At 48.2% G+C, this 22,478-nt stretch overlaps 2 protein-coding genes across 3 annotated transcripts in view; one reads left to right on the plus strand and one right to left on the minus strand.

Moving 5' to 3' along the window:
* Nucleotides 1–2: 2 nt before the first annotated feature.
* NTHL1 (nth like DNA glycosylase 1) lies at nucleotides 3–15,571 on the plus strand. Its single transcript, XM_037911677.2, has 6 exons — nucleotides 3–143; nucleotides 1,410–1,660; nucleotides 6,801–6,971; nucleotides 7,728–7,887; nucleotides 12,176–12,281; nucleotides 13,155–15,571. The coding sequence occupies exons 1-6, from the start codon at nucleotides 41–43 to the stop codon at nucleotides 13,276–13,278; spliced, it is 915 nt and encodes a 304-aa protein (XP_037767605.1). The 5' UTR covers nucleotides 3–40; the 3' UTR covers nucleotides 13,279–15,571.
* The window catches only part of SLC9A3R2 (SLC9A3 regulator 2), a 93,018-nt gene continuing 86,085 nt past the window's right edge, over nucleotides 15,546–22,478 (minus strand). Inside the window, exons 6-7 of one of the 2 annotated variants that reach the window (XM_037911676.2) lie at nucleotides 22,307–22,369; nucleotides 15,546–18,597 (exon numbers count right to left, since the gene is read on the minus strand). In XM_037911676.2, coding sequence (XP_037767604.1) covers nucleotides 18,439–18,597; nucleotides 22,307–22,369 — 222 coding nt within the window. In that variant the 3' untranslated portion in view covers nucleotides 15,546–18,438. Of the gene's footprint in view, nucleotides 18,598–22,306; nucleotides 22,373–22,478 lie in introns of both variants that reach the window. The other variant, XM_037911675.2, reaches the window with a different exon arrangement.

Raw genomic sequence — 22,478 nt, forward strand, 5'->3', positions numbered from 1 at the left:
CTGCCGCGCGGCATGCTGGGGCGTGTAGTCCAGCGGAGCCATGTGCGCGGCAGCCCCGAGTCCCCCGCTGTCTGCGGGCGGCGGCGGGAGGATGGTGACCAGGCAGCTGAGCAGGGCCCGGGGGGAGGCGGCAGCAGCAATAGGTACGAGGGGTCAGAGCCCAGGGCTGCCCCCCCTCCGCGGGGGTGGGAGCGGGGCTCCCCTAGCATGAACTGGGGCTCGGGGGGAGATGGAAGTGGGGTGCATGGAGGGATGGAAGAGCTGGGGGGTGGAAGTGGGGGTGCATGGAGGGGGAGGGGCTGGGGGGTGCAAGTGGGGGTGCATGGAGGGGGAGAGGGAAAGGACTTGGGGACGGGATGGAAGAACTGGAGGTGGGACTGGGAGATGAAAGTGGGGGTGCATGGAGGGGGAGGGGCTGGGAGAGATGGGGAGGGGCTGGGAGATGGAAGTGGGGGTGCATGGAGGGGGAACGGGAGAGGACTTGGGGAGGGGATGGAAGAACTGGGGGAGGAGCTGGGAGATGCAAGTGGGGGTGCATGGAGGGGGAGGGGATGGAAGAACTGGAGGTGGGACTGGGAGATGAAAGTGGGGTGCATGGAGAGGGAGGGGCTGGGAGATGGAAGTGGGGGTGCATGGAGGGAGAAAGGGAGAGGACTTGGGGACAGGATGGAAGAACTGGAGGTGGGACTGGGAGATGAAAGTGGGGTGCACTGGGGGGGCTAGGATGTGGGTTTGGAAGAGGATCTGACGTGGGGGGTGACTGGCTATGAGGGGATGTGAACTTTAAGGGGGGGCTCCCCTGCTGGAGCTGCTGCCTGCACCCACCTACTCCCGGGCCCCGTGCAGTCGCTGTTGTGGGAGCGTTGGCCCGGCGAATCCAACTCTGAGCTCCTGCTCACAGAGGCTACCGGTGGAACAGCCCCATCGGGTCACCAAGCCCATCCCCAGCCAGGAGGGCTGTCGTAGACCCCACAGTAGGGGCCATTAAACGGACTCTGCCCCTGGCATGACCCAGGAGGCAAGCCGGCTCCAGCGTAGCCCTGCACTGGCAGGCACCGGAGATAAGCGCTGCCGCGGCTCAGAAGGCAGCCCTTTGCGCGTGGTCCAGCCCTGTGCAGAGGCCAGAGACGTGATAGCGTGTCATGCTGTGTGTGTGCGCTGTTACATGTGAAAGGGGCCGTTTTCCAATAAGTTCTTATACAACTCATAAGTATACAGGAGAACTTGCCTTATTTGTATGTTGTGGACATGGTTGTGTTCCAGATGGGAGGGCTTGCGGGACAAGCAGGGAGTGGTGGAACCTTAACCCGACTTTAGGCTGCGTGGCTCCGCTATATTGGTGTAGGGAGAAACTTGGCCCCCCTATTCCAAAGGCTGTGGTCTGAAAGTCCCTTTTTCCCCTCTTTCAGGAAATCGGGCGCACAGCATGGCAGCCATCCCATCAAAGAGCAGCAGGAAGGGGAAGAAAGTCAGCGTTCTCTATGACTCTTTGGAAGGAGGCATTGCTGAGAAGGAGGAGACTGACTCCAAGAGACTGAAATGGGAGCCAGGGAACTGGAAGCAGCAGCTGGATAATATCCGGGAAATGAGACGGAATAAGGATGCTCCTGTGGATCAGATGGGGGCGGAGAAATGTTTTGACACCAGCGCACCTCCAGAGGTAAAGCACGCAGCTCACCGTTCAACCTGAGAGCATTAGCTGAGCAACAGACAATACTGTGCAACTTTCTCCAGCTGTAGATCTCACAGTCCTTCATACTGGAGGGCAGGTGCCCTACCTTATTTTTACAGAGGTTCCGTGATTTGCCCAGGGATGTGTGTGTCTAGATATTTCTGCCGTGGAAAATAAGTTTGAAAGGTATGAGAACTCTAGGCCATGAGAAATGGTGTGAATTCCTCTGGTCACTCAGTGAGTGGTTTATCTTGCCAGATGAATGATGAGTTCTCCTTGGCAGTTCCTTGCTGGGCATGAAGGACAAAGAAGGGCTGTTCCATGGGGTGGTCAGTCATCCCATTACCTGAACTTGACCGTCCCTTTCATCAGCCCTGATCTTGATGCCTCTGCTTTGACCTTGAGTGTTACAACTAAAGAGACTCTTCACTGGTGGAAACCAGTATGATGAGGGGTTGCTGTGCTCCGACTTTTGCGACGGAGACTTAATCCTTTGGTCTGGAGGCCCAATGAGAGCTCATGGCAGGTCACTGTAAGATAAGGGGTGGACGCTGTTTTACTGTGGGGCCAGTGACACAGAGTTCAGCTGGGATCCATGCCGTTCGTTTTGCTCCTCTCAGCCCTGCACACAAACAAACCTTGTATCCCCTACTGCTGCGTAGTAGGGGAGCACGTAGATGCACAGTGAGATAATTGTATCCTACAACCAAGTACTTAGAAGCCACATCCAACAAAGGCCAATGCAGTCAGCCCCATCACACAGAGCTAAGTATTTAGCAAGTCAGAAGATGAGAACTGTGGGAGGGAGACTTGCCCTCACCTCTTGCTCATTTTGCCTCCACGAGCATCTGCCCTTGTTCATTCTCTAATAATATGTTAAGTGTTAGGAACGCTATGGGGGGAAAAGACACACCAGAGGAAAGAGACTCGGCAGCTGTGTGGATGCTGCCTTCCCCCAAGTGCAAAATGTGGTGAAGGAGCTCCCTTCAGTGCCAGGCGCTGGAGACAAGCTATGGAACAACAGTGTGAATTTCCCCCGCTGTTCTCCACTCAGGCAGCAGCTCCGACATAGGGAGAGAAGTGGAGTGGCCAGCAGAGCTGTGCAAAACAGTCCTCCAGATCTGGAGGTTCATTTTTCACTCAAAACTTGAACCAGGTTTCTTAATTTTGTAGAGTTTAAGGCCAGAAGGGACCATTAGATCATCTCACCTGACGTCCTACATAGCTCTGCTAATTAATTTCCCCCAGTTACCCCATACTGACCCCTTAATTTGGGTTAGACTGAAGCACGTCAGCCCTCAGGAGACTGAACCGTTGTGTGCCAAAGGCAGAGAATAGGAGACAGGGGTGCCACCACCACCATGCTAGATGCTTTAGATAGCTAAAAACCGGTCCCTGGTGCAAGTAACTTCTAGTCTGCAGCCCACAAACACTGGGAGGGGGACAGTCGGGGTAACTGGGGTAAAAAAAGAACTGGATAACTTCATGGAGGATAGGTCAATCAATGGATATTGGCCAAGATGGGCAGGGACTTAACCCTACACTTGGGGCAACTCTAAACCTCTGATTGCCAGAAGCTGGGAGTGGAAGACCAGTGGATCGCTGCATAACTGCTCTGTTCTGTACACTCCACCTGAAGCTCTGGTACAGGCCACTCTTAGAGACAGGATACTGGGCAAAACGGATCATGGTCCGACTCAACATGGCAGTTCTTATGTTCTTAATGAAGAGTGACGTATGCCACATATGTGGTTTTTATTAGTGACGTGATTCTTTTTTTAATTCCATCTTAAATGGAGACACTTGCTGATGGGAAGCTTAAGGTTTGTGAGCCAGGGAGCAAGGTGATGTCTGGTTTTGAGCAGAAGCAATGGAAAAATATTCTGGTGGTCCCTGTCAATTGGTGTAGGCTAGTGGCTCATAAAGGCAGCTCCAGAAATCCCTTTGGGAGCCATGGATAAGTCTCATCTAGCTGATTAGTCTCAACAGTCTCCAGAGAGGAACCAGCATTAAGAGGAGCTGGGAAACCCACCTCTTCCCAAAATAAATCAATGTGAGCATTACTAATGGGATTCTCTCAACATAATTTCTGGTTGTTACACTGGTTTCTAGCAGGGAACCGCAATGGGGCATCTCGTGTAAAGGCGACTTGCAAGGACGGGGGGGAAGGAAGTTGCTTGTTCCTTTTTGCTCTTCTCTGTTGGATAAAGGCAGCCTGCAGGTCTCCACACACCGGTGCCCTAGTTTAATGTAAGTTCTAAAGTGACTTCAGTTAGACCAGTGCAAAGGCTGGTTGGATGCTCTTATTTTGGGTTAGCTGAAGTTCATAAGAGACAGCTTTAAGAAACTGAAATAAGCCCTCCAATCAATTAAGAGCATCCACACAGGAGTTTGCAGCAATTTTAATATGTTTAAAAACTGATTTCAAGTTAAACTGGTGCCACTGTCTCAGGTAGAAAAGGCCTAGGCGTTGTTGCCCTCTCCCCTCAGCCCAGGAAGGATTAAATGCCTCACCCAGATTCTGTCTAGGCCCTTCCTTCCGGGCACAGTTTATTATGGCAATAGTAAACTGGCAGAGTAACACAAAACCAAGCTGTTCCCCTGCCCAAAACTGGCTGCAGGGGCCCAGAGGCCTTTCTCCTTGGGTCTCTTCCTCCTGCTGCAGGCCAAACAGCTTGCTGCAGTTTCTCCTCAGCTGAGCTCTTTCAGCCTTTATAGGAAGTTGGGGGGGGGGGGGCGCCTTTCCAGCTGGGTCTGATTATCCCCTTTCCCAGACCCAACCCCTTTTTCTTAAAGGGGCTCTGCCTCAGAACAGGGCTGGCTGGCCCCATTTCCCCATCGCCCATAAAGGGACAAACCACCCAGTTACGCACAGCCACACAGGAGCCTTGTACTGGTTTAACTAAAGGAGTGTGAGTTTGTACCTAGAGCGCGCAAGGTCTTACAATAATAGACTTGCTGTGCCCTTTGTGTTTGAGTCTGGACATGTGGTTTGGGAGAGCTCTCGGCCTGTAACTGAAGAGGCAAAGGTATTGGCCCTCTGCCAAAGGAACTTTTGGGTCCGTGTCTAGATATTTGAGTTAAATAGATAGTAACAGAGTTTTAAACAGTCTGTGTGCAAATCCCTTCTCGGTTATGCTTTTTTCTTAGATGGCTTATCTGATGATGTAATCCTGCCAGTTCTCTCGTCAGCCACAGAGTTTTGCAGGATCTAAAGAGCAGACAAGACTTAAATCTTTAACACAAAGAACAAAGCAGAATTGGGGGGGTGGGGGGAGCAGAAGGAAACTTTCCAGGCTGCTTTTATGCACTATAAAGAAGCAAAAAAGGACACACATCCAGTATTTCTCCCCCTTCGTTCACCATTAAGAAAACATTTGTTTAAAAACGCGGGCGTGCTGAGAATGGTGCTGTGCTTCCCCAAGTCCCTGGCACAGAATCAGAGGCCCAGAATGACGCAGTCCTCCAAAGGGAGCATCTGCACACATCTGCAACAGTACAAAAAACAAACCCTGGTGCAATATTGTGATGGGAGGCTGCAGGGAGACTCTATCAAATGGCATTGTTTGTGTGAAAACATTTAGATAAAGGGCAGGCTGACTCTGGTGATCTCTGCATAACAGCTCGGCAACATATACTTGAGCAGCCCACAGGGCTCCAAAGGGACAATATTGAAGATGCAACTGGGTAGATTTATTTGACATATTGCTCTTCTCGTAATCTCTGGCCCCAGGCCTGGGTTCATGTTCTAGTCTGAAGTCCCTAGTGAAAATGGTTAGCTTCTGCTTTAGTCTGAGACAGCGTGTGACACCATAAAGATACATCAACCAGCACAAAGTGATACTCTGGGGTTAAAGAGAACCGCAAGTCCTCACTGGGAAATAACTCTTTTCCCTAAGGGAATAGACTTATTCCTTCCAAGATAAACCTAGGCATTGTAATAACCCCTAGCACAATAACCCTGTGCTTTTCCGGCTGCTGGCCAGAACTTTCAAGGGCTGTTTTTAGGGGGTTGAGGAGTCTGAAGCTGGAATTGTAGCCCAAATGTTCTGCAATCATCTTAGTCAGCTACGCTAGCCCCCAGCACCAGGTGCCTAGCTGGGAAGACGGGGTCTGCAGTGGAGAGTCACAGAGGGGAGGAAATTCTAGCTCAGCGGTAAAGTAGGAATTAAAGACACCACATCACATTCTGCTCCGTTACACCAGAGCAACTTCACTCACTTCAGTGAAGTGCCTCCAGACTGACACTGGTGTGAGATCAGAATTCAGCCAACGAGGGTATTTCTGGTGACCATGCCACATGCTGGACAGTGTTATGAGGCCTGAGTCTGGAGAAACAAATTCATCTCAGTGAAATGCTCTGTCCAGAGTAGTCCAGCAATTCAATGTCTCATTACATATTTGATTTTAATTTCTAAGGGCTTGTCTACATGGTGAGTTTTTGTGTGGTAAGTCAGCGTGTGACCCTGCAGTGCACTAGTTTGCTGGACTAGAATGTCCCATGTGAGTGACTTTCACTGCAGTGCCCATGTGGGATGTTACTGCGTGGCAAGCTGGCGCACTGTAGATCCACGCCCTGGCTGGCCCTGCACTAACCCGGAGACAAGCCCTTAGTCTGGGACTTCCAAAGAGGCCTGTGGGAATCAGACATCCAAATCCCATTGAAATCCAATAGGAGTCAGGTGGGTGTGACTTAGAAGCACAAATCCAATGGAAAGTCAAGGGCATGTGCTCCTAAATCACCTAGGCATTTCTGAACATCCCAGCTCTATCTTTCAACTGTTAAGCTTGCGGAGATGCCGATTCCATGGACATGAACTCCAGCGAGTTATTATAATAACTCGCTGTTGCTCTTCTGTGAGGAGTGATTACCTAAGAGGAAAACGTTAGGGGTTCTGGGGAGACGGAAGTCGATGCAATTTCTGACTCTTCTCGGCTGCAATCTCTTTTATTTAAGTAATAAGGTAAGAGCTGAGGCGAGGCCCACGTGGTACAGATTGATAAGCACGTCACTTGTGTGTGTCGCTGCACCCCACTGGCTTGCAGACCCCAGACCCAGAACTTTCAGGATCCCAGCCCTGACTAGTCCAGTGGTCTCTGACACTCCATCTCCCATCTCATCCTCTAGGTGATGCGCTATCAGGTTCTGCTGTCGCTGATGCTGTCCAGCCAGACCAAAGATCAGGTGACCTCGGCAGCCATGTCGCGCCTGCGGGAGCATGGTCTCACCGTGGACAACATTCTGCAGACAGATGACGTGACTCTGGGGCAGCTCATTTACCCGGTGGGATTCTGGAAGGTGAGTGCCGGACCATAGTGGTCGTGGATGGCCGCGTGTCTAAGCAGAAGTCGAATAATGCCCTTGGTCCCCAAACTGTTGGAGCTGTTTCAGGACTATCCGAGGCACAAAGAGTTGAGTCGGATCGGGGTGGTTGGATCGGCCTTTGCAAGCTTCACCCCCTTCTTCCATAAAAATTATCCAAATGACCTGTGATGGCAACTGGGAACCACCTCTGCTTCAAGTGACTTGTCCTCAGTCTGTCGTTGCCTATTTATTTATCTTGACTTCTCCCAAAGCAGTGCCCCTTGTTGTTCCATTCATGCTCCCTACCTCTCTTACTCTCCTTTGCTACTCTCACCTCTTCCACTCACCTGCTAGCGAGAATTCCTCTCCTTTCTCCCTTTACGTGTATTTCCTTTTTTTTCACCCCACCATAGACCCTCATTTCTTCCCCCTTGCTGCAGGCAATCATGTATCATGTCCTGCTTACGAGAGACTCCATCCTGATCCACCGTAATTTGGAAGCCGTATTTTATCCCAGTTTTAGCAATCTGTATCCAGGACAAGAGTGCACTTGTTGGCATCATCCCAGGCATGGTTCGAGGTGATCACGTTGCAGCTTCTTGCTATATCGGATACATCTAGGACATGGTTTGTATTTTCCTCCACAAACTCGTGTCAGTTCCCTCAAGTGAAGGAAATAGTTCTGTTGTCTAGTCCATGTTTCTCCTCTGCATTTCTTGGATGGGAACTTAGTTTGCTTTGGTTTCCCAGAACAAGGTGAAGTACATAAAACAGACGACCGCAATCCTGAAGCAGCAATACGGGAGTGACGTCCCCAGTACCGTTGCGGAGCTGATGAACCTGCCGGGAGTTGGGCCCAAGATGGCCCACTTGCTCATGGCCATTGCCTGGAACAACGTGACTGGGATCGGTATGTTTTGCAGTGTGTAGGGCGCTGCTCTCCCGTGATCCGCCCATGCTTCCCAATCCTAATCTTTCCTAATCCATTGCTTGTAACGTCATATTACCTTGCTCTTATAGGGAGCTTTTTAACCATAGATCTCAATACCAGAAGGATTCTAAGGCTGGTGAAGTCACTTGGGCTAGTCGCTTATTCTGCCTGGATTTACTAATTTGCAAAATGGGTCTAATTGCTACCTCCTAGGTGTGCTGATTAAACAATGCCTTTATTCTTAATTTAATAATAACTAGGGATGTGTGGTGACCTGTATCGCACTTTAAGGTCCCCTGATGAAAAGCGCAAAGCAACGGAGATGTAATTCCACGATGCCTCTGTTAAATAACAACGTATTTTTTGTTTAAACAAATCTCACTTCAGAAACGGTCCTTTAGGGCCAGCTGGAGAAGGGACCGAGGTAGTCTGATTTTTGCAACTATACTTAGAAAGAGCTTAGTTGCGGACAGTCCCTGGGAGGATTTTGTTTGAAACTGGCTGTTTTAGGTTGAATTGGAATTAATTTTAATTCCTAGCCACAAGTTTCCTTGTGGAATTGTCAGCCAAGAGGTTTGTGGCAATTAGTGTCTTTGTTTCTCTGCCCCGTTTCTGGTACTGGAAACTTTAAAAAGTTGGAGGCCTAGATAGCACTGTATTCAGGTCCTGTTTCGATGTCTTCAGCTGATGGGGCTGATCATTTGAAGCCTTCTTGGATTTATAGTGGGAATGGGCCTCAGAGGCACGGTTGGATTGGAGTGAGGTTCTGGTAGCGATTGTACCCCTTCATTTTAAAGGAACGGAATTTGGGTAAGGCAGGATTTTGATTTAGCTCATCAGGGCCAGCAGGTGGCACTGCCATATTAGCTTTTCTGTTCGGCTAAGACGGAGCTCCAGGTATGCATCAAGGTCTGTGGGGACAGATTAATATTCCAAGTGTGTTTGGTGCTTAATCAGAGAGAGTCATGGGAAACCTGGTAATGCTACCACCTGATGAATGACGCCTGCGTAGAGTGAAAATTCAATACCAAGTTCAACACAGGCCACAACTGTGTCTTGAAACTCGGCTTTACCAAGTGTGGTTCTTGCACTAGACTGACAAGCTTTTGAGTCTGTTGTTCCTGCTGAACAGTTAATCCGCTCTTGGGGAGGAGAGTCCAGAGGGAGCTCTGATAGCTTTCCAAGGAATTGTACGCAGTGTTTTGATTTAGGAGGCAAAGCTATACTCTTCCTGTTTACAGCGATTTCCTGGGTTTTGTTCAGTTAGCAACAGAAGGACCAGTCTGTCACGGCTGATCTAACAATAGTCTACTTTTGTGCTTGGAGCCTTTCATCTGAGAGTCTCAAAGCACTTTTCAAACATTCCCTGAGCCTTCCAAACTCTTTGTGTACCATTATTAAATGCATTTCCTGGGGAAACGAAGGGGCAGCGTTTGCAGCCTGCCTAATGCCAGCTGAGGCCACTGCAGGAAGAGAACCCAGAAGTCCTGGCCCCCAGGCCTGTGCCCTGCTAGATCACACCGCCACAAAGAAAACTGTTTGTGGTGAAACAAACTGTAAGTCAAATGGGTTGGCTTTCTCACAGTGGGCAGCCTGTGGCCCCAGTCTGCTCAGAGTGATGTCGCCCTGGGAAAATCATGGCTTCCTTCAAAGCCACGTCCCACCACTTTTGGGCCATGTGTCTAGAGAGGAGCCCCCTCTCTATAGCATCCTCGTAAAGTTCTTGAGAGGATCAGCGACATCTCATGACTTAATCGTCGTGAGCCCTGCAGAGAGGTAACCCCACTTGATGCTGAGACCCACCTAGCAAACCCCTGATGCAGAGAACTCCCTCACTGAAGCCAAAGGGACTTCTAGGGTCAGGCTCCCAGTGAAGAGAAGTCTTTTCGATTATGTGAATGCACGCGTGCACACACCCCTGCCCCCTCCCCCCGATTTATCATCCTTCAAGATATAACCAAACTGGCCAAACTCCCGGCAGTGGCCTTTGGGGCCTGGCGGCTGCTGTTTTCTAGCCTTCCCATATTAATCCATTGGCAGTGCAGATGTCATGGTTGCAGCAGGAAAGGGCTTTGACTTTCTGCTCAGCCTGGTTCTGAGCCATTCTGAGCTGGCTCGCATCCTTTCCTGACACCCTGTCTGGCCGTAACGCTTCAACACTGTTCTGTGGCTTGGCAGGGCTTGGGTCTTACAGTTACCCTCAGCCCTGAGTGCTGCTAACCCTGGTAGATCAGCGTTGCTGCAGGGACTCCCAGGGATCAGTGGGAGCATGTGGGAGCTCGGTGCTTTGGTAAATCGGTGCACTTCTTTCGGCTCCATACCTCGAGGGTCCTGTATTTGGAAATCCTCCTCTGGCACGTTTTCCCTTGCTGCCTACTTAAAGAATAAAGTACAAGTAACTTAATTACTGGGACAAAGTACATCTTAAAACACCTGAGCACTGTTTAATTAACTCTGTAATTATTGGCTACTTAATCACTGAAATACAAATACTGTAACAATCCTGACTTTTGGGGGCTACGTAGGACATGTGCCGGCTGCCTCGGTTTCAGAATGCTGGTAACGATGCTGGTTTTGACCCAGCTTCCAGACCGGTTAGGGCTTTCTGTCTGAAAAATCAGCTGTGTCCCTGGGTGATGCTGCCATGCCTGCTCTCCATGTAGACACCAGAGCTCCTGTGGGATGAGAGGAGGCCACAGGGCATTCTCCAGATGTGACTCTGAAATTCAACTGTCCATCCTTTGGTCTGAGAGCGCCTGAATCTTTTGACCTTGAGGGCCCCTTGCAAGCTGTTCTGTGTTGAGGGAAGTGGGGAGTGTGGGAGGGGTGGAGAATTTGGGGGAAGAGAGGGAGATTTTCATTTGGTGACGTGGTGAGGACTGGCTTTTGTAGGTATTGGGTTTTTGGGGGCGGAGGGTTTGAACACACCGAAAGCGCCAAGCGCTGTGGATGACCGGAGTGGGACCGTGAGGGTTTACTGAACGAACAAACAAAAATCACAATGAGCAAACCCATTCTTCCTCTGGGGAGTCAGCATTCTGTTCATTCAGCCCTTACGGGTACAATACACACAGAAAACACTGCTACGGAGCCAGACCAGTTACGATAAACGAAGTGCCCTCATGCTGCTAGCGAAGCTGACAAATACGTCACCCACCTGGGCCGTTTCTGTGACCTCTGTTGTACAACCCGCATCCTCCTGGCTGTGTAGCGTTGATGGAATGAGCTGGGAATGGAAGGAGCTCTTTTTCCTTCTTGTCCATGCTCTGTCATCTGCTCCTGCGTTTCTGAATAACAATCTGAGATTAGCCTGGTAGCTACCAGAACAGGGAGAAGGAATAACTCTGCCTCCCCCACCCCCAAGACATTAGTCATAACTCCAAGCAAGTCTTGGTTTAATCCATGTTCTCATAGGGAAGTGCCAAAAATAATTGCTCTGAAATATGCCAGCAAGTAGCCCCAACACACGGGCAAGACGCTGGGGACATGGACTAGCTGGGCAGTGTTAGGGGTTTCTCGGACTGGCAGAAAATTCAGAGGAAAAGGCAGTCTTACCTTGCATTGATCTGAGAACTCCGGTCCAGGGTCCTTGAGAGAGGCAGATGGTCCAGTGAATAGGGCAGTGGCCCGAGAGTCGCTCTCACCTCTGCTGCTGCCCAGCTGTGTGACCGTGGGCAAGTCACTTCCCCTCAGTTTCCACAGCCACCGGGTGGGCATGACGCCGCCCCCTTTCCCATGGAAAGCACTCTACAAGAGCATGGTGGCGTCAGTGAGACCAGCTCACACGTTCCTTGCCATCTCGGGTGCGGAGGTCGGAGGTTGCCACATATCCTCAAAGGCTAAAACCTCAGGACTGACAACCTGCCTGTTTGCAAAGGGTTCAGCTTAGGGCTGGGGATACGTAAAACTAAGGAAAAAGCTACAAGCCAACTCAGGCCCCAAATCTTGGCACTTCTGAATGGCAGACTGGGAGGAGGGGGAGATTGTTTCACACTTTCACCATTGGCAAGACCTTGCTGTTCCTTCTTTATGTCAATTTATGACACCCCCCCGCACACACTTACTCCAGCCATGGTATCCTGCCTCCTAGGGCCCTACTTTTGGACAGCAAAAACCCACTTGGCATCTGCCCTCAGATGGAAGAACCTCCCAATACAGCCTGGTGCATCTGCTATGGGTCCTGAGTGGACTGCTTCTTTAACTCCTTAGACCCTGCTTCCTCCTGACCCAGGTGTTCCCTCCTGACTCCAACCTCTCTGCTCCCCAGGTGTGGACACCCATGTGCACAGGATTTCTAACAGATTGAAGTGGGTGAAGAAGGAAACTAAAACCCCCGAGGAGACCAGAGCAGCGCTGGAGGACTGGCTGCCCAGGTGAGGTGCCTCAGGCAACAGGGGATCTGGGCTGTTTTTCAGCTGCTGCTTGGCTCTGAAATCCTCTCACACTCACACACACACCCCCGACAGTCCCCTCCCTCCTCCTCCTTATTGTAATCTTCACAGGAAACTGCCACCTGCACTCCTTTCCCCATTACCAGCCTGCAGCATCTTTTGTTCGTTGCTGTGGTTTATGGCAACAAGCAGCTACCGCATCCAGTGCGCAGAACCCTGCGGAGCTGTTTCCTACCCTGCCCCGTGGCATTTTCAGTGAGCCTGTCCCCTCCCCTTGTCACGGCTGCAGCAGGAAAGGAAGCCTGGCATTGCAGCACATAGGCCTGGGACTTGGCCGCGGGTTATTTCTTGTTTTCCCGGGGAGCATCACTCGTTCAGTTGTTTAGATGGTTCACAGATGTCAGAGATGGCAGAGACTTTAGTCACCCCTGCTGGACTTGTGCCCTATCGCGCATTCTCTACTGTCCAGTTTAGTTTAACACAGCCCAAGGCCATCGCTTCCCTTGGGAGGCCATTCCACCATCTAATCGGGGTGATCTGTCTGCTGGTCTCGTTCACCAGGGATGAACTCTGGCCGATATCTTAAATGATCAATTAGTTTCTCTGTGTATCAGAGACTCACAACAGGCGCTGAACAGGAAGGAAACCCCACCAAGTGCTCCAAACCAGCACTCCACTCTGTGTGCAGTGGCCTCTGGAATGCGTACGGTGTAAGGCCCGGCCACGGGTGCAGTGGGGATTTGGTGCCAGTGCATCGCACAGCCAGCAGCCATATTGTGAGTTCAGGTAGAAGCCTGTCTTCAGTCCCGCCCAGCAGCAGCCTTTACAAAACTCGTCTCCCTTCTGGGTCTGTAGGGATCTCTGGAGTGAGATAAACTGGCTCCTCGTGGGCTTCGGCCAGCAGATCTGCCTGCCTGTGAACCCTCGCTGCAAAGAGTGCCTCAACAGGGACATCTGCCCGGCTGCAAAGAGATGCTGAGGGAATGGCTGCTCCTCCTAGAGCAACAGATCTGCACCAGGGTTGTGAAGCCGCTGGACTCTGAGCCCCAGTAAGACTGCATTGGGCCTGGAGCAGGGAGGGGACGGGGGAGAGGAGACCTCGTGCTGCGGAGAGATGGGATGGGAATCAGCAGCTACCCAGCAAAAGCAGATCTCTGAAGAGGAAAAGCTCTCTGAAATGCAGCCGTCCTGCTGAGTCAGCTCTGCAGGCAGTCCCTGGGTGTGGGTGTCTAACACAAACACTGCGCAGGGACAGTGGGAATGGGGAAATGCTACACGCTGCAGTGTCTGATGGAGCTGGAAGGAGACCTCCGCCAGCTCGGTGCCCGGCCATGCCCGGAGTCCCTGCCTCAAGCTGGTTGGGCACAAACTGGTTTAAGAAAGGTGGTTTTTTTTATTAAGGTTTTACTGACATCTCTACAGTGCAGGAGGGAACCGTGGTGGCCTCATTCCCCAACCCAGCTGGAAGGCATAGCGACTGAGCAGGGCAAGGCCCAGCTGGAGGCAGGGATGGGAGTATGGGGCAGACCAGGCAGCAGGGAAGCAGCCCTCCATGGGGCGGAATATTACATTAAAAAGGTACAATTCGGGCTTCATAAAGATGAGCCCAGCCACCCAGACCAGGAAATTGGGGCTTTGCTGGTAGCCAAGAACCGGGGAAGCATCGAGAGTGATGCAGAGAACGGCCAGCAGGGCCGTTCTTAAGTTCAGCTTTGGCAATGCTGCCCCGCTCTGAACACACTCTCCCTGTGGGAACTGTTTTGAGCTTGGGCCCTGATTCAGGACAGCACTTCAAGCATGTGTTTCAACCTTACTGAAGTCTGCAGGATTTAAGCACATGCGTAAATGCTTTCCTTTGACACCTGCCACAATGGGGATGCAAACGTAGCTCTATTTCTGATCCTGGTGCTGGGTCTGCCTTTCAAAGGGTGCTGGATTGCAAAGGGGTTTGTCAAATGGGTTTGAAATTTGGAGTGGTCAGCTATTTGAATTTTGGGTGTGGGGGGAATCTGTCACAGAACCACCCATTCCTGTAGCAGCTGTGGTGGTTTGGCTTAATCAGATGATAAATATTGTTTTGACTGATCCTTCCTGTGTCCAGATTTAACCCATAAAGAACTGAGGGCCAACTGAAATGGAAACAGGAGAACACCTCAGCCAGCTTTATCACAGCTGGGGGTTGAGGGAAGGAAACAGAAAATCCCCCTAAATACTGCAGGAATTCCCCCATGGGACTCTAGTGTGCTTCCAAGCAGCCCTGCACTGAAGTCCAGAGCATCAGAGAGATTTAGTTGCCTTTGAGGAGCTGAGCCCAAGCTGGGGGAAACTTTGCTACTGAAATGGTTAAGATTCCAACAGCTTGTTCTTGCACAAGCATCACGCAAACTTTGCCTAGCACAGGGGCTAAATCAGCAACGGGCTGGAGTGGAAGGGCTGCTTCATTTTGTTTGCATAATACTGCGTAATCTTTATTCCAGAGCTGTCACCCACTCAGCCTACACATCACATCTGCAGTGCTCGGTCCTGACCTGGCCAGGCTCTGTGGCTCAGGTGTAAGAACTGCAGGTTGGGAGTTTGTCTCTGTATTAAAGGTGGGGACATCCAGAGAGGGACATCGAGCTTGTGCTTTTTCCTTTTCTTTTTTTGGCTTCTTTCTAATGTTTAATGGATGCCTGCAAAGTTATGCTCTTTCCCTGTCCCCATCCCACATCAGAAACTGAAGTCTGATCTACAGTGAGGCCTACTTAAAGCTGGAGAAGTAGCGGCTGTATAACATCAGAAACACCAAGGAAGAGAGCTGATTGAGAGAAGTGATTTTTTTATAAACTTTTAAAATGTTTAGATTATGCCTCTTTATCCCCAACACTTGGGCAAAAAGTTCTTTGTGCTAAAGATTCCCCATACCCAGCTTTTTCCAATTAAGTGTTGAGAAATATGGATTTCAGAGTCATGAAATGAAGCCAATACTAGACATTTTTAAATTTCAGAAAGTAGTAAACCAAAATCAAACCTTTCAGGCCCCCTTATACCTCCAAAAAGCTAAAAAGGGCACCAACAATTTTCCTCTGTTGCAAGTCACCATTCAAAGCAACAATTATTAACCCATTGCAGAACTGCAGAGGTTGTTTGGCCCACTCTTCTAACCAGCCAGTGAAGGGAATGGAATTTAATAACACACACACTTGTGCTTCCTTTCTGAAGCTCTTTACAACACCAAGACTGAAATGAAGAACAGACTAATTACCCTTTTAAGCTGTACATGGCAAAACAAAGTTTATTATTGACATTACAGTATACATTGTCTTTACAATGCAGATAACCGCTTTATACTTGTATTGGTTTTTCAAGTTAAATGTACAGAAACTGAATAATTATTATTACAGAGCTACTAGATGTCAGAAATAGCGATAAGTGCTTTAACCATGAGCTGTTTCCATGGACTATGCAGCGATAATTTTAAAATCTTCTTGGTACATATTTGCATACCTGATTTCTTTTGATCAGCATTAAAAAGAAAACACAACCATGCTATTTTCCCCTCAACTACATTGTTTCTGTCTTATGCAAGTAATATGGTATTTACAGGTTTTTAGAGAATGACTTCCTTGTTTGCTATGCTGTATTTTAACATCTACCTTGCAATGTAACTGGGGAGCTTTTGCCCCTAGCAGACGCACATACTGTCTCTGGTGTGGTTGGAAGTGCAGGGATTGAAAGCAGTCTACATGTCATGAGTGTAAGGATTCTTGTGTTACTGACTTCTTAGAGTAGCAACTGTTTGTTGTGGCCAACAGCAAGCGCCCCGCCCCCATCTCCCCCCGCCATCAAATTGTCTTTTGAAACACGCAAGGTAAGAGGCCAAGATGAGACTCCTGTAGGGAAGAAAAGCTCTAAACTTCTTACTAACTCTCTCTAACCTGGTGTCAGTCCCAGGGTTTACAGCCAAACACCTGCAGAGATTTCTTTCCAAGATCCTATTTGCATCCATTTGCCCCACTAACACTGTACATCCTCCCTAAAAGAAAGCCCAGCCAAAAGCCCTGTCTTCAGTATGGTCACAGCCTTGCACTTCACTGGTCCCTGCAAAGAAGCCAAAGACCCCCTGGGCAGTTGCTACAGCATCCGGCCCGTCCCCGCCTTCCCCACGGTGCTGTGATACATCCATCTACTGACAGGAACAGTAAATGTTATAAGGCACCTTTTGTAGCTCCATATTATGAAATATACACAGAACCTTAACAAGACCATAGTGCACGAAGTCAAAGGCCACTTGTCCATTATACGGAGTCTGAGGGTAACCTGGGGCCAAAAAACTGAACCATGTGCTTTATCGTAAATACTATTGCAAATCTTACGTTCTTGCCCTAGTGTGTCATTAGTTTGGGGGGGGTGGGGGGGGTCATTTACCTAAACTGTCTGCCCCACCCAGTCCCCACCCCACCTGCTTTTTTAATACTATTTTTGCCATTGTTACAAAATACACGTCAGCCAAAAAGGCTGTTTTGTTAGCTTTTGGTAAGAAGGCAACAGGAATCGTCCCGCTCTCTACGGCACCGATCCAGCCCCAGTACAACTCCACTGCCTGGAAGCCATTAGTACACGTTTAATTTACTCTTCGTTAGTGTCCCTCATTTGAAGCCCGAGGTAAGTAGTGAAGATTTTATGCTAGTTTAGTCCTGGCTATGTAAGATAGCTTTAATGGTGCATTTTAACATTGAGAGCAGGGTGTTTTCAAAGAGGGGCCTAAAGCCAAAGCAGTTGTCTGCCCCGCCAACCCTGCTGCCTGTTTAACAGTTAGGGTAATACGGTGTGGACCAGCAGATAGTATTCCGTCTTCCCATAAGACAATCCACATGCCAGATCACATTGCTACAATGGGCCTGGCCCAGCCCAACATAAGACAACAGAGAGAGTTTGCTTGTTATTCTTCCAGGTTGGCAATGCAGCTGGTGAGAGATCAGCAGGAAAATGGGAGAGGTTTAAAACCTGAGTCAGAAATAGCAGAGCAGGTTCGGTTTGTGGCTTGGTTCTGAAGCCAGCATGTGAGTGGAAGAGCGGCCGCTGGATTGCTCCTGCTTGAAGCCCTGTTTTCATGAGTGCCTCCCAAAGCAAGGTCTTCAAGGATTTCCGTTCCCAGCTGATGAGACACTCACTTGTGCTTCTTTGAAGTCCGCCTGAAGAGCCATGTTTCCAGTGTCTCATTAAGTTTGTTCTCACAGGGCTTCCAATAGAGATTGGGGACAGAAATCCTTGCGTGTGGATGTGCTAACAGGAAACACAGACATTCCTTTATTGTCGGGGGCGGGGGGCAGCTTATTCCCTTCCTCTCCTGCCATTTCTGCATTTTATTATGCACATCTGAGGCTTGGGTTGTTGGGTTTTGTAGGGTTTTTTTTGTTTTTAAGTCCTACCATTTTCTCAACACCCAGAGTTTGTTTTGAGGGGAGGCGGGGGTGGAGCACAGAAGGGAAAAGGTTTGCTGAGAAAAGGGCTTTTATTGCACTGGTTAAAGGGATCCCGGGGGAGAGCGGTTCCAGCATTAACGAGAAACAGATGGGAAATTTTCTTTTTTACACCAAAAACAAACAAAAAACCCCACCAACCCTTCTAAATCAATAGAGAAGCCAATAAGAGAGAAATGTGTAGCCACTCACCAATCTCCCACCATGAGAGTATTGAACACTGTAGCTCGAGTGGGATTTTTTCAATTTTTTTTTAAACAAACTAGAATATTTTGAATTGAAATGAACGAGAGTGTGCAGTTTGGGAGCCCTCGGTGTGAGCCTTTTAAACAGGAATGCATAATATCCCACTTGGGATTCTGCGGCGGGGGGAAGCTCAAAATAGTAAAAACCAAAATAAAGCAGGTAAGAAGCAAAAGTGAAATCTTTCCAGTGTTCCCTCAGCAGCAATGTGGGAACCGCAGGCAGCCGGGTGAATGCTGGGAGGAGCTTTGGTCACATTTCTACTGGAATCACTTGTCCATAAAAGACACTTTTTAAAAATTTGCCTTGCAAAAAGCGACCAATGAAGAGCAGAGCACAAAGCGTCTTGGGTCAACAGCCAGGAATGGGGCTGGGGCACGCTGGAGATGTTCAGTTTGGAGGGTGGGGAGAAGGGGAAGAGCTGCTGTCCGGGCTCAGAAGTTGCTGAAAATCTCCCGTTTCTTGTTCCAGTCCATCTGTGGAGCCCTTTTGTTCACCCGCTTGGCGCGCGCTTTCTCTTTGGCCTCTGCCGCAGTCGGGCTCAGGTTCAGGCCACTTTCCTCAAATGGGTCCTTCTTCTCAGACTCTCCCTCCTGCAAAGAGGAAGAAGACATAAGACATAAAAAGCTTTCCTGTCACTGTTCTGGTGTATTGTGGTGTAATATGCTGGGTGGTGCAGCTGTGCCCGTGGAGTGAAATGGGCATGCTTGGGTGCAACAGTGCCCCCTGCAGGAATACAATGGGCTGACTGGGGTGGGGGTATGTGTGTCCGATTACATCCCCCGCTGGATGGCACATCAGGCCTATGCCTGTGATTATCTTGCCCTCTAACACCTCATCTACATAAAACCTTACAGAGAACTAGGGCAGATTCTCCTTAAGGGCACGTGATAAGAAGCCTGGGTTTTGTGGAGCAGACCATCGAGTTTGTCAGGTTTGTGGTTTAAGTGGCGACCAGGGTGTCTTTGTGGCCAGAGATTTAATTACAATATTGGAGGGGGGGAAATGCCCTGAAGAACGTGTTGCTGCTGTTACTGGAACTGGAAAAGCCGAAGCACAAACATGCGGTTCCGTTGCCAAAGGTGAGACGGAACCACATTTGGAAACACAAAATTAAGCCCCCAGTGACAGTAAAAGCTTGCCTAAGAGGAAGCAAGATGGAATAACGGCGAGCTCTGTGGAAGCACAAACTTGCTTGTTACAATAGGGCACTGCACACCATGTTTCACTGAGGACCACGACTGAGTTCCTGGTTCGGTTACATTACGGTCTTGGTTAGCTATAGCTGTGGTGTTCAGAGTGGCTGAGAACCCTAGCTGGGTTTTTTTCAGCTGGATGGCTTTAAAAAGGCCACACCTAGCACTGCATTGCAAAGCCACCAGCTGTTACAATGCAAATATTTGCTTACAGGCGACTGAGCTCTGCCCACATGTAATGAGAATAGCACATTGGGAGCTGCCCAATAACAAGCAGAACAAGCCAACATTCTTTTTGCCAGTTCAGTGGGATATTTAGGAGAGATGGTTCCAATGCGTCTTGTATGAAACTTGATTCATAGCTTCCCCACCTAATACTGACTGCTAGCACCTCAATAAACCCTCTGAGCAAAACCCCAATGGCCTGTAGGTTCGTTGCAGCCCTCTTATTTCTGTAATGGGCAAAAGATGGGACTTCAGATCCCTAGGGAACAATTAATACGCAGGATGAAGTGCTTTCAGCTAAGTATCTATTAGTCTTCTGAAGAGACATTTTACTGCAGGCCTTAAATTGCATTACTGCACTACCGTCTTCATGCTAAGAACAAAGATTATTTAATTGGGACTCAGTTCATTAACTTGCACTGGCAGAGCACTGGAGCACAAGGAAGCATCTTTTCTGCTATGACTTCTTTAGTTAGAACGTTCGTATCATAGACAGGCTGAATATGGAGCTTAATTTAAAGCTTACTGCTTCAGGAATTGCATTTGCATTGAGCAGGTTTTTGTGAGAGAACCTGCATTCAGGAAAGAGCTACAAAGTGAAGCTCAAAAGTTGGAAAGACATTCGCATTTTCAGCCCTGTCATAAAATCATGAAGTTCTTAGATAGAAAACTGGGCTAAAGGCCTGATTCTTCATTGTCTTGTGCGGTCATTTACAACAGGAAAAAGTGTAAAATGCCACCCAATCTGAATAGTAGGATTTTATACTCACTTTGCACTGCTGAAAGCGATTTCACCAGGTGCAGTAAAATGGAGAGACGCCCTTCAAGTTTAAGGGAAGTTTTTAGAGCCATTTGTCTGCACCACTCTCACTGACACCATGCAGCTGAAACTCCAACCGACACTTCCAGCGTTTACCCCCAAACGGCCATGGCCCCTTTTTTCAAACTGAGGTGTCTAAGTTAGGCACCTGAATGAAAATGGCCAGATTTCAGGGGTACAGATCACCAATTCTTCCACTGCTTCAATCTCTGAAAATCAGGTCACTTTTATTAAGTGCCTAACTATGAATTCAGATGCCTAACTTTAGAACACTCTGTTCATGGTTTTTTAAAAAGTGATTTATTTTGGGTGCCTACATTTTTAGACATGCAATATATGACACCTTCAAGGGACCTGATTTCAGAGGGTGGGTGCTCAGTATTTTCTGAAATTTTGGGCTCTTTAGGATGTTTCTAGTTGGGCACAAAAATCAGAGACTCCCAGAGTCAAGTCACTTTTCAAAATCGGGGCTTTTGGCTGATGCATTTCTTTATTTTTAGTGAACAATTCCAAGGCATGACAAGAATGAAAGTTAAAGGACACTCAACTCAAAACTTTAGAAATCACTTACTTCTTTTACTAACCACATGCTAAATTAGTAAAATTAGAAGTGTTATAAATCTAATCTTTTCTCTCTTTTAAGCCATGTGTTTGCTTTTAATCTTTCATTCAACTTGAACAATGAAAGAGTGATCAATTTCAGTGTCCTATTCTGATTCTCAGGCCTTAGCACAATACTACAAAGTCTAGCTTTTCAGTAGGTAGAAAACGGTTTAATTTAAAAAAAATAATCCTGAAATTTGTATTCAATTTTTTAATTAATGAAACATGTCTATACCTATTAGATATTGTAAAATCCTTCCATGCAACTGTATTTAATATGATTATATTTGAGGCATAAAATCAGCTGAATGTATACATTTCGCTTAAACCTTATACCAGGCTAATGCAACGGTACCAGTGAACCCTTTTAATGAGGTAACCAATTGTCTCCCTCGGTTATTACTCTACTTCTCACCTGTCCCTTGTTTTAGACCCAAGTTTACCTCTAACCCATTTATTTCCCTTTTGGGTGCTAAATCATTTAGGCTAAAGCGTGACTTGTGACATTTAGATTATATTAGAAAGTCTTGGTTCTGCATTGTGCTTCCTAAAACTGCTGGTTTCTGTGTGTCCTTGACTGGAATAAACAGGCTGAGAAGTCCAAATAATGCTGTGCAGTAAAGCCCTCCTCCTCCAAGCCACTCATGCTTAATTTTACACACTATGCCTAGCTTACTGACTTCACAGTACACAAAGGGGTTAAGTCTTTACAGGATGGGGGCCTAACTAAGTAAACAAATAAGCAGCACAACGGTGCATCAGAATCCTTGCAAAACTTGTTGTCTGTATTAATATGGGACATCTGCTGCCTCTGGCAGAGGCCGCATGAAACCAGGAAGCTTTCCTGTACCCCTGACAAAGAGTGGAAAGAATGCACAGTTTGGACTCCAGCACATGGAGTCAGTGGTTCACTCACAAGAGACAGAAGCAATCCAAGTAATTTGAGCCTCTCAGTAGTCCTTTTAAACTCCATTTAATCAAACCCTGCACATTTTAGCTTCTGCACAGCTTAAAGAAAGAACAAGTCATCATGGTTTTTAGTTTCTCCCCCCCAAAATGTAATTACATGTTTTATTCGTGGGTTTGGGGTTTTTTCATTTGCTAGTTTTCAGTGGATTATTTTCCCTGCATTAACATTTTTTGCAACATCATCATATTGCATTTTCCCAACATCTTTCATCCCATGGGATCCTAGAACTACTTCAGAAACTATAGAGATTGCTCATCCATCATAGAAATGCAGCCACCTCTGGGCTGGAAGCTGTTTAACAGCTCACAAGAACACTACATGCTAGTTTTGGGCAGGCAATGAAGAAGAAATCTTGTTGTCTAACTGCTGGGTAAGTTTAGAAAGGTACAATACAATTATACCCAACTCTGAACCTAACACTGAAAGGGTATTTAATATGCATGTTTATAGAATATGAAAAAAGAACATTTGTAAAAATGTATTTTTACCTCTGATTCCTTCTCAGGACTTTGGAGATCACTATGGGATGAAGACATGGATCCGCCGTTCAGCTGCTGGGAATGGAAATGTTAATATGTACATTGCAGATACACGCATAAAGTGAGATGAAAAACACTATGTGGAGTTTACAGCCTCATGAGATCAGATCAGAGCCAATTC

The sequence above is a fragment of the Chelonia mydas genome, chromosome 10 (assembly GCF_015237465.2).
Source record: "Chelonia mydas isolate rCheMyd1 chromosome 10, rCheMyd1.pri.v2, whole genome shotgun sequence".
NCBI lineage: Eukaryota > Metazoa > Chordata > Testudines > Cheloniidae > Chelonia > Chelonia mydas.

Coding starts and splice junctions, on each gene's coding strand:
- NTHL1 (XM_037911677.2), top strand. CDS start 41: ATGTGCGCGGCAGCCCCGAGTCCCCCGCTGTCTGCGGGCGGCGGCGGG. Junction 144..1,409: donor GGAGGCGGCAGCAGCAATAG/GTACGAGGGGTC, acceptor CCCCTCTTTCAG/GAAATCGGGCGCACAGCATG. Junction 6,972..7,727: donor ACCCGGTGGGATTCTGGAAG/GTGAGTGCCGGA, acceptor TTGGTTTCCCAG/AACAAGGTGAAGTACATAAA.